General features: G+C 36.4%; 1 protein-coding gene across 6 annotated transcripts in view; it reads right to left on the bottom strand.

Moving 5' to 3' along the window:
- Window positions 1-3286: 3286 nt before the first annotated feature.
- agmo (alkylglycerol monooxygenase) overlaps window positions 3287-12543 on the bottom strand; it is a 49906-nt gene continuing 40649 nt past the window's right edge. Inside the window, exons 13-14 of one of the 6 annotated variants that reach the window (XM_017491662.3) lie at window positions 4537-4616; window positions 3287-4229 (exon numbers count right to left, since the gene is read on the bottom strand). In XM_017491662.3, the coding sequence (XP_017347151.1) occupies window positions 4539-4616 (78 nt within the window). In that variant the 3' untranslated portion in view covers window positions 3287-4229; window positions 4537-4538. The other 5 variants (XM_017491664.3, XM_047161265.2, XM_017491661.3 and 2 more) reach the window with 5 other exon arrangements.

The following is a 12543-nucleotide window of genomic DNA, read 5'->3' as shown; positions in this document are numbered from 1 at the left end:
AGTAGTAAAGTGTAACTTGGTCAAGTCATTAAGCACAGAACAAAATTCAGGGAGGGGTGGAGATGATGTGATGCAGTTAGATATGGATTAGTCAAAGAGGTCAAAGAAAAGAATCACTGCTAGAGTCCTCCTCAGAGTGATCTCAGACATACTGCACTCACACTCAATCAAAATACAGCGACAAATGCCTTTTTATGCTGTGATGGCTTTTAATACATAAAGAAGTACTTTACTATAATATACTATATATTATTTTTAATGTTTGTGTCACTCCCACAAACTCAGCAAACTCTTTAGGCACCCTTACATCTATAGTAAAGTAGTTTATGGGAGTTCAAACACAGACACTAAAAACGTACAGGATGAGGTTTGTATTTTTCATAAAGTCCAGGAACTTGTAATATGAGTTATGAGTTACACACAAATGTGTGTGTGTGAGTGTGTGTGTGTCAGAGAGAGAGAGAGAGAGAGAGAGAGAGAGAGAGAGAGAGAGAGAGAGAGAGAGAGAAGATCCATAAAAGAAAAAATAATCAATAAGACTTCACAAAAAGGAAGGGAGAAAACAGAGTATACATAAGGGCTGAACATAGAACAGGTGCGCACATTAGTAGAAAATAATAATAATAAGACAAAGGTGGGGGCAGCACTGGAACTAAAACAAGGGCACATTGCCATAAATAAAATAAAATAAAATAGTCTTAGACAAATATGAAAATGAAATAGAACTCAATCAAATCATAATGAATCAAATATTCAATCTAAACATTGTATTATTTCTATAAGAATTACTATAACTTTCACACTAGTGTTAACTGGAATATATATTTTTACAAAACATGACCTTATTTACAATGAGAGACAATGACATTTAATACAGAAACAAAAAATACAATATAAAAAAATGAGAATAACTTTCATAATTACACATTTATCAATTTCTTTAAGCTTCACTTTCTATTTAGTTCATATTGATTTTTTTTTTTTAATTGAACAAGAACAACTACTTTTGAAGCAAATTTTTGTGCTTAGTACAATTTCTCTAAGCAGCATGACATTAAAAAAAACATATTTATATTACATACAGAACGTGGTTAAGTCAATTTGATCTTTGTGAATATGACTGATATAACACTTTGTGAAAGTTACCTCAGGTCTGTGCATGCACGACTTCTATCTGCAGGATCTCTGGCTTTTGTTTGTAAATATCCTGAAATATTCTTTATAATAAGATAAATAAGATAATAAGATATATGAAAATATCAAGATCTTTAAAATACATAAAATTCAGAATTGTGTTGTTCTAGGTCAACCGGATGTCCAGTGCTAAGTAGTGAACAGAACATAAAGGTTAAGGACATGGACACTGCAGCACTCGTCAGAGTTTATTCTCAGTTTAAAAATGACAGAATTAAAGGCATTTACAGGCAGATGGAAGTAAAAGCAGGGATAATTTTCACCTGTAAAAGCAACCGAGTGGAAGATGAGAACCACATCGGGAGGCTAATTAAACTAAAAAGAACAGTCTGAGATACATACTGTATCTGCTACACTGATAACAATTACACAGCATGAGCAATTGCTTTCTCTGTCTGCATCCTGTATTTCTGTCACGGGCAAAACTGGAGCAGAGAAATGAAAGTAACACCAGATAAAACATCCTATGGCTGCACAGACACATGCTATTAGAGCTGTTGAAGCTCATTCCAGGGATTTCCTTCTGTTGAGTAATATGCAATAAAAATAGCATAAAATGTTGAAACATTACCTAGTGGTCTATAACAATTTTGGAGGTCAAATCATAGAAAACCTGTGAGGTGAACTAAAGAGAAGAGTCCACTAGAGTGGTACCTGGAAATGTGAAGGATCTGGAGAGATTCTGTATGGAGGAATGGTCTCATATCCCATGTCATATATTCTCTAACTTCATCAGGCATTATAGGAGAAGACTCAGAGCTGTTATCTTGGCAAAGGGAGGTAGCACAAAGTGTTGACTAAAAGGGCGACAATTGTTGCACATCTATATTTAACAAAGAGTTTTTTTTCATAAACCTGTGTTGAGTTTGCAATTGTTTGATATCCATGAGAGCAGAGTATTTTGTGAATTTTTTTTAAACAAAAGATCAAAAGGTTAAACAATAAAGGCAATTTTTCACAGCCTTCTTTGCTTTGCATATATAGTAAGGGTGCCAATATTAGTGGAAGGCACTGTATATGTATATGTCTTTTGATATCCCTTTTCCTGTTGTTTTTTAAAGATATATCTTTGCATATGAACACATATTTGTTGTATGTATTTCTAATTAGAAAGTCAGAAGACGTGCAAAGTTAAAGTATGGTAAATAACAATAACCTCTCACTTTGTTTTTGTTTTTTTATCTTACACTTGTTTTTCAGTTGCTGGAAATGTCATCTTGCAGTAGTTCACTGGAAACTATATCCTCTCATGTACTCCACTTTGAATAAAAATGCCTGCCAAATGAGGACATTGAGTCTGACTTTGGCAGAATTTTATCTGTGGAATTTTCAACATCCAATCTAACAATGAAGTTCTTACCAAAATTATTACAACAGATGTATCATATTACAATAGATGTAACCACAGTGAATAACTTGGTAAAAAGAAAAACATGTTAAAACGATGATGCAATTGTTTGTCTGTATTCTAAATGTGCTTCCACTGAATGTTTTCAGTTAGTCTCAAATAACAGTCGATTCTACATTTTGAAGATTTATTTGAATAATGATTGGGTTAATCAGAAAAGGACAGACTATCACACTAATAAGAATCAGAATAGGGTTTAATGCGTGGCTATGGCTCAGGTGTTAAAGCAGGTTGCCCAATAATCGTAGGGTTGGTGGTTCAATTCCTGGCCCACATGACTCCACATGCCGAAGTGTACTTGGGCAAGACACTGAACCCCAAGTTGCTCCCGATGGCAAGTTAGTGCCTTGCATGGCAGCAATGGTGTGTGTGTGAATGAGTGAATGAGACACAATGTAAAGCGCTTTGGATAAAAGCGCTGTATAAGTGCAGACCATTTTTATATTTATTTCAGCGTATATATATGTGGATGATGGACACTGGTCTTACACATGAGTGCACTGCTGTTTATAAATTTTTGTCATGTGCTGTCCTGTCTGTAAATCAACTGACTGTGTTTTGCTCAGTTATCCCCCCAATATAAATTACAAGCCATCTTGTACTGAAAGTGCTGAAGTTTTGATGCCACCTTGTGGTCTGTAACACAATTGCATGATCATGTGAACTTGTTGAAAACGATGAAAGTAGGTTCAACAATTTATTTTCAAAGATGTAGTAAACAAATGTAATTGAAATTACATTACATGGTAAAGAACAGCCAGGGGCTGGGAAATATTCAATCTTAGTAAATCGTACAATATAATTCAGATGTTATCACTGCTATCCAAATGGGGGTAAAAAACAGATTAAATATGATGCACCTATTAACAACTTTTAATTAACAAAAAGCATCATATGATGGGGATGATTTTTTTAAACACAAGACTGTACTTTATGACTCTGTTTGATACTTTTATGATACAAATCTTTTATAAAGCTAACAAAAAATCAGATATTCAGCTAAATGAACTAAAGTTAGGAAAGGACAGGTTATTACATATGGACAGATTTACTGAGTCATAAATCACAAATAAGTTTTAAATATCAATTTGCTAAAATGATTAAAGCAAACAGAGGTAGTAAAATATATGTTTGTTAAACAAGATAGCAAACTGTCAATGGAATAGTTTATATAAATGTGCCTATAACATTGTTTTATTCATTATGTCATTATAATTTCATTTTCTTTTCCTTATTTTATGTAGATAAATCAGTCCACTCCAGATAATGAGGTCAGGCAGTGGGTGAGGAGGCCTGGGGTGCAGTCAGCATTCCAGTTCAACCCAATGGAGTTGAGGTCAGGGATCTGTGCAGGACACTAGAGTTCTTCCACTCCAATCTTGTCATACCATGACTTTTCGACCTCGCATTGTGCACAGGGGCATTATCATGCTGCAGCAGGTTTGAGCTGTTTTGTTCCAGTGAAGGAAAATCTTACTGCTACAGCATAGAAGGCCTCCTATACAGTTGTGTGCTTCGAAATTTGTGGCAACAGTTTAGGGAAAGACCAAATATGGGTGTGATGGACAGGTGTCCACATAGTTTTGGCCATATAGTGTATTTTGTTTATCCTTCTATGTAAATTCTACTTTATTAAAAAAAAAAAAAATGAAAAACGGGATTATATTAGTAGTAGTAGTAGTAGTAGTAGTAGTAGTAGTACATATTTCTGTATTATTATTATTATTATTATTATTATTATTTATTGCATATGTAAGAAAATTCTGTGCATTTAGTATTATATGCAAAAACGTCTATTAATTGATCAATCCTATTCCACAATGCACAATACTTTTTAATTAACTTGTTAGGTAGTTGGTCTTCTAATTAAAGACTGTAGACAAATTAGGATGCTTCACAGCAAAATACACTTAGTGTTTGTCCATTTAGCTTACATTCAGTGACTCTTCTCCTTGTTAGTCAGTTTAGTGAAACACTGCAGAGCCCAGTAGATTGCAGAAAGAGTAGCAAAAACCTGCATGAAAAGATTTTTAGGTCAAACTCTTGGCAAAATGTTAACATGAAATATTCAACCATGTTGTCTGTAGTTGTCCTGCAGTGTAAATAGATTAACAGAATTCTAAACTTGTAAATGAAACAAAGAGCACATTCAAGATTATACATTGGTCATCATCATGAAGAACACTGTAGGTACTGTATAAAGTTACAAATCTCTTACATTCAAAATGTGTACTCCTGTGTTTCTGTAACAACCAACATGTGAAAGTAGGCCATGAAGGGGAAAAAAGAATAACAAAAGGTTAACATCAAGGCCAAAGAATCTCCCATAATGCAACAGCTCTGTGTCAGGAGGTTAATGGTGGTGGTCACTGAGGAATGAAGTCAGGGGGTTCTGCCAAAAAGTGTCCCGGGTGGAACCACCGCTCCTCCCCTGTGTTCTAGACCATAAACTGCATCCGTGTTCTTAACTCGGGCCAAAAGAGAATCCTGTCCATCACAACTCCTCTCCTCTGATGGGAAAGAATGCTTCCTCTGAGCTCCCCAGCTGTTTCCCTCAGAGAGAATGAGAGACAGAGACGCAAGGCTTGGAATGTCCCTGTGATTCCTGACCCCTCACTACCTGAATCACCCAGCATGGCCTTACGAGTTACAAAAAAAAAAAAAAAAAAACTCACCTCAGCTTGTGATTGGAAAAAAACATGCTGTAATCAGATATTCAGTGAGTCCAAGAAGATATGATATTCAGAAATATGTTACCTAAGAAATATCTTACTTAATACAAGCAGATTAACATTAGTTCCAAATTAGTTTTATCAACCAAATTTGTTATACAAATTTTAAAGTCAAGATGTCGAAACCAGATGTGCTTTTCAACAGAACATTTTAGCATTTTATTCTTACTGGTATAATAAAAGGGTTTACAGGATGAAAAAGAGACAATTCTAAAGAGAAAAATTGTCATGCAGTAAGATGACCTGCATTGCAATTAGTTTCATTAAAACATAAAATATATTTAAAAACAACACAATTAATTTTTGGCTATTTTGAAAAAAATATTGTTGCCTTTGACCCACATAAAATGGCAGAGAAATCTAGAAATTAAAGTAGAATACTAAAAATTATCATACAAATATACTCCTCATTAATAATTAGGAAAAAAACAACATATGCTTCCTGTATTTTTCTCTTAGCATTTTTAAAAAAATTTCCCTCTTATTTCTCTCCCCAATTTGGTCACCTGCCAATTCTCACCCACCAGCCAGCCTTCCCCAATCATACACCAGCTATCAACCTGGAAGGGTAAAGGCTAACATGTGCATTCCACACATGAAATCAACCAATCACATCTATTCAAACTGCTGCATGACAGGGCAGCGTAAGATAGTCACTATCTGCCCTCTTCCTCATACATGAGTTCAGAGATGCCCAATATTGGCTAGTGTCACTGTGATTGACAAGGGAGAGGGAGTATGCCATTTAATTTGCTCTAATAATGCTGTAGTTATGACCGTTGTTTATGTGCATGTGAAACTTCTCATAGCCATACATTCAACACATACATGCATCCATACAAAACAAACACATTAAAAAGAAGACAAGGGAAGAATTGTAGAGTAGATAGTGAACTTTGTGTTCAGTCCAGAGTCTCTAGAGGAGCTGCTGACTGAAAGGAAAACAGAACTGAAGCACTGCTGTCAGCTCGATGATATACAGCTCATAATAGGAAGTTTCCATCCTATACTGTTCACATGGACGGCCAACATACACACTGTTTTCAGACACACACACACACACGCACACACACACATTTATGTGGATTCCTCTGTTGGATTAAATAAATCTAATCCAACCTAATCCCTAATCACCACATCTGTAGTGCATGTGCAACCCAACAATCGCTCCTTGCTATGAGACAGAGACTCTTGTTTAAAAAAATTTTTTTTTTTTAAATGGAGTAACAGTAAAACTAATTCTAGTTAATTACGTTTTTCCTGAAAGTTCTGTGGGATCCCATGCACCACAGACCCTTTAAAATGTATTCCCATTTCTCAATACAATTTTTACAGATTTAGTACTTCATTTTCACTGAATTTTGCCTGAAAATTTCAAGAAATCATTCTATAACAAAAACAGATCAACTACAAAGGGACTAGAGATCAGGTTGGAAAAACACTGGAGTGTTTCTTTGGAGCATTAAGTTAATTTATAGTAAAACAAAACAGAATTTGAGCCTCCTGCATATCATAAACTATTGTGACACCCTTCACACTACAGATGTAATCAAGATTAAAACTCATCAAACTCAGAGTAGCACAGCATCATGCACGATATCCTATCAGGCATAGTAGAAATGACACTCTCTCACACAGTCAGCTGGGTAAGAAATAAAAGCCCTGGAGCTTTATAGCATACACTAGTTATAGCTTCCCAGACCATAGACTGTTTTTTAAGAAGAAAGTGGTAACTATTTTGAATGCTAAGTTCAGTTTTATATTATATGGATCAAGGTCTCAAAGTCCCCCACATGAGCAGGAGCTCTCTGAAGCCATGTCTGGAGAGGATGAATCGGGCCGAAGGAGCTGCACTGGGCCAAATTAGCCCCGCAGCACTTTGATGCAGTAATGAAGGAGGCCGCGGCCACGACATACACGTCTCTCTAGACGCTATGTAAACCACTTCAGTGGGATTCCTGAGAGAAGGACAAAGATGGATGGCTCCTGTGGGACTTGTAAGGGACCTACAGCGGTCGGTTTAGCAAGCTAAACCTGTGGCCTGAGCTCCCTGAGGCACGCTATCACTCTCACACACATGCACATAGATGCTTTTTTGTCTTATTCTCCTTGTGCAGACCTTCAATTGATATAACAATTAATACATTTAAATCTAACTCATCTTTAACCTCAGTAACCAAAATGAAACATTTTAGCTCTTTTAGTTTTTTTTTGTTTGTTTAGGTTTTTTTTTTTTTTTTTTTAAATAAAAGCTGTTTCCTTTTTTTTATTTTTTAAATGGGACCCAGACAAATGTTCCCACAACGTCAAAATGGTCAGATATTCCTGTTGTTGCAGGGACATTTGCTCCCTAAAATGCACACTTGTAGCGTGATTCATTCTCTGCTAACAGGATAAATTTGCTGTGGAATATTTATAAACTTTTAATGTAATCTAAAGGTAGTATACGTTAATCAAAGCCGTGTACACAAAATTGTGAAATCGAGAGTTACTATTATTAGCAAGGTCAAAAGTATGAATCCCTATTGTCATGCTCTGGTTAATGTATTTCACTGTGGCTCATTACGGGGTCTGATGAAGACAAACAGTCACACACATGTACACACATTGTCTTACTTAAGACAAGTTCAATCAAGCCGATACCATTAAGCAGTAAGTATCTTAATAATCTTAATATCTTAATGTAATATTTTATTTTTTAATAAAGTTTTTTTTAATGGACACACCATTAATGACAAATAATTTACAGTCATTTACAAATTTACAACACAATTAATGTTACTGCATATTTGAAATATCTATTGTTTAGAATGTTAACTTATTTCATCTCCATGAGCTTTAAAAGAACTTTGTATTGCACAGCTGATATCCTACTGTATTGTCTAGTGCATTATACTGCAATTAAACTTGCTTTACATTTATTGTTCAAGAGCGCTTCACTTCTTTCCTGGATTATTATATCACTATGGAAAGAGAAAGCTCGTAGTATTCCCCAATTCAGTCTCAAGCAAACTTCATATTCTGACAAACAGTGGAACATACTTAAAACCTGTAGGTTCCACTTTTGTACAAAGTGTGTCAGGTGCTACAGAAAGATAAGGCCATGCTGTGCTGAGTGGAGCTTTTACATGGAGTGACCTTGATAATATTGTCATAACCTTTACCCTTTAAAATGTATAATTATGTTCCTCTCTTGAGAAATGAGGTGCATAAATATTATCTTTAATTTGTAAAAAAAAAAAAAATAATAATAATAATAATAAAAATGGAAAGAACTCAGGAAGGAACAGTACAAACCTGTAGTGCAAGATTTCCAGCTCTGAGGTATACTTTTGATGTACTGATATTTCCAGTCATTACACCTTAGTATAGTATATATACAGCATATGTGAAGTCTGTGAGCTTCACAATCTATTATAAAAGAACTATAGTATATCTGATCAATCATACACTGTTTTATTGATCAAAATGGCATACTGTGTGAGAGAGTAATGCAAGGGTAGAAAGTGCCCTTGTTGAGAGCAATGCAAAGTTAAGACTCCTTTCAGAGACAGGTGTATTTTTATTAGCACTCCACTTTAATTGCTATGAGCTCACCACTCACAGTCTGAAGAGAAGCTCCCTTAATTACTGCAAGGCATGCAACATCTGGAATGTCTCATATCCAGACCCCTCAGCCATGTGTGACATCACTTATCCGCAATTCAGGTGAATCCACATGGCTCTTCAAAATGCAAGTGTGTAACTGTAAACAAGTGTAAAAGAGCAAGTGTGGGCGTAACTGTAAGAGCGTAAGAGACGGGTGTGCTTGTGTGCTGGGAGTGTGACCTCGCCACCTGAGTTTATAGGCAAATCCTGCTGCTTTAATGAGGAGCCCTCTCAATAATGAATACCAGCCTGTGGTTTAAAAGCCACTATATATCACAAGAAAGACTTCTACTGTAGTGGTCCTGATATATGACAGCCAAATCAAAGAATTGCTTTTATTTCATGATTACTAATATTCTTTAATTAAGCCATAAGAAGAAAAATTATGGATTTACAGTTTATAGCAGGCTTTATTATTATTATTATTTTTTTTTTACTCCAGTCCTGTGGAACCACTGACCTGTACAGTTTTGTACACTTGGCTGACTTTAAGCATATCTGAAATATGTTCCAGAATTTTAGATAATATTAGCTGAGATTTCCATTGTCTCAAATGTAATTGAGCCTTTTTTCCATTCCAGACACAAGGATTAAATAAAGATCAAGTTCAGTTACCATGTCAATTTATGTTCTGAAACTAGCCTGGAAAAATTTAAGATTAAGAGTTAAGCATAAGCTTAAACTTAAGCCTGCAGTATATATGTGCAGAGAATCTGAGAATCTGATACATTAGCATTGGAAATATTATGTCCTTTAGTTAAACGTATTACTAACAGTGATTTATGTTGAAGAGTTTTCAGATTTTTTTTTGAAAATCACATTCACGTAGTTGACAAAAATTAACATGACTTTTCAGTGTTTTTCCTCAAATGCGCTTAAGCTTTAGACTAAGGCTCACTGACCTATGGTCAGTACCATATAAATAGTGAAATATTCAATTTCTGGTCTTAAAAACAATCAAATATGTTAAATATTGGGTTCCTTTTGTTATGGACCACATTTTGTTCCAGATTACCAGGGCAGCTTCCTTTACCATTAGTGTAGTAGTACTGCTGAGAACCAGTAGCAAAGTCATCAACTCTTCACCATGACCCTACATGGGACTGATTGAACAGTTGAGGAAGCACTTACAGAGCCTTGTCCTCACTAAAGCATAATGCCAATAGTGATAGATGAAGCTTGTGGGTTATGTAAATACTGCTGAATATTCATTGTCATTCCTCTGACATTGTAATTCACAGCAGAGCGCAATGTAAACAGCAGACAAATCTGTGGCTCCCTCTAGGAAGAAACAGGTAAGTTATCCTTTGCTACATTGTATTAGCAGGAACAGAAATGGGCAGAAGGCTTGGCTGCTCAGCCCCCTGGGAAAGAGAAGAGGGATCACCTTCATAACATTGGAACAAAGACTGAAGGAGTTGGCATTGGGCTTAAGAGAAATGCAAGAGCTGTTAGTGGCAATGCAACAGTGCAATGAAGTGCAAAATTCTGAGGAACTTAAAAAGAAACAGACCTTTCTTATTGACAGACCCTTCTTATTTACTTCTTATTCCCTAAACTTGAATAATGAGCCCACCCTGGTTGGGAGAGCTGATAGCCCACCACTGGAGCATCTACTGAGCAGAGTGAAGCAGGAGTGCAGCTCAGCAGGAGCAGTGCATGTACTGCAGGTTGATATTAAGGTTTATTAAGGCTTAAAAGTAATAGAAAAGGGAAAAACAAGTCTTGATATCAGCATGGTAACATTGTCTAAATGAAAAGCTGCATGGCTAGTGCTGCAAAATTTTCAGGACCCCTTAAGGGGGTTATACATACTAGTGTGAACAGACAATACCACAGTCATGATCAACCATCAAGACGACACAAATCTCAAGAAATGTTGAGGGTGGGCTACTAAGCTCTGAAAGTAAACAGATGCACATACCTATTCTGTCTTTAGAGCTGGCCACCTACTAGGCAGATAAAGACAGATAGGGGACGTACTGTATCAGTCCTGCGCCCAGGTATTAGAAAATTAGCAAGAAGGTAGTTCAGGTAATGTGGAACACCAACAGCAGAGTAGAAGTTGATCTGTCTGTGAACAGACTTATAATTCACTGCCTGCTCTGGATCACAGACTGATGTTATCCAGGATGTGTTGGCATACAACTGGCCAAATCTATAGTTTTTATATGATTTTCTTCTAATACCACTGCTATAGATGATACTGCAGTGGATCTGACTGACTATTTAACCAGTGTGTTGATAACCCATTTCAGGTCAAACAAACCAGGGTTACACTTGTTGTTAATATTACTAATAGGCCATCTGTGCTCACTACTAGGGAAATTTTCTCACTATGTTGGAAAACACTGGGCATAAACCCTTTACTGTAGCTTGTGCCATGAAAGATGTTTTGGGGTTTTTACAGAGCTAGTTCGAAGTGTCTCTTCCATACCCTACCTAAAGTGTATGTAGCGGTACTGTTTGCCCAATGGGAACAGCTTAATTGTTTGCTGCTGGGAGGGTAGAATCTAGTCAAAATGTTTCTTAAAGGTGTAAAACATCTCTGGCCACAAAACAGTCATAACACAATACAGCTAGTTAACAAGAATATTTATTTTATTCAAAGTAAAACCTACGGCCCTCGTCAACCACAGCCCTCAACAACACTTTAGTAATTTATCTAATCACTCTATACCGTTCGTCCCAATTGTATCAACTGTACAATAATATAGTAATTATTAATGTATCACTGCACAATTTCAATGTAACATTGTACTGTCCTGTGTAGGTCTTTTAAAATCTTGCACATACATACAGTATATGCATATTCAATATTCTGCCATTTCATTATACTTCCTCCTGAGCATATATTATGTATTATGTTTATTTTATGTTACTTCAGTGTTGACTGTTTAGAAAGATCAACTCCCAACTTTTTGAAGCTGGTAAATGAACATTGTTTTTGTCTTCACACAGACAGGAGCAAAATAAACAATAGTTTTCTCTATACTACATGTGGGAACTTTTTCAGACTCTTTTATTCCTTGCAGATCTACGGGGAACAGAATTGTGGGCGTTTTAGCACCTACGTCTACAGATGTACGGTCACACACACACACACACACACACACACACACACACACACACACACACACACACACAGAGAAAAAAAGCGAACAATTTTACTCTCATGTGTAAATCTCATCATCTCTCTCCAGTTAGCCACAGACAGAGCTAATTGATTCCAGAAGTGTTGCCTCTACTTTAAGCAGGGGTGGAGCAAAATGGAGAGATTGGGAAAGAGAAATTAAGCGACGGAGAGATGGAGGGTTAGAGGTGCTGGAGTTGTAATGAGGGGTCAGTCGCAATCCATAGACCTGTTGCGAGAGTCAGGAACACATGGCAATTTTATGGTCAATTGAGCCATGCATCTGGGGTTATACATCATTGTGGTTGTGAACTAACACCAGGGCCCACTACGCACCGCATTTTCTCTCTCACACGCACACTCACACACACACACACACACTCTGAGCAGGCCACAGATGCACACTCTCAGACAGAATAGGCAGCTGC

This window comes from Ictalurus punctatus, chromosome 17, assembly GCF_001660625.3.
Source record: "Ictalurus punctatus breed USDA103 chromosome 17, Coco_2.0, whole genome shotgun sequence".
Classification (NCBI taxonomy): Eukaryota; Metazoa; Chordata; class Actinopteri; order Siluriformes; family Ictaluridae; genus Ictalurus; species Ictalurus punctatus.
This window is presented reverse-complemented; position numbering and strand designations above follow the sequence as displayed.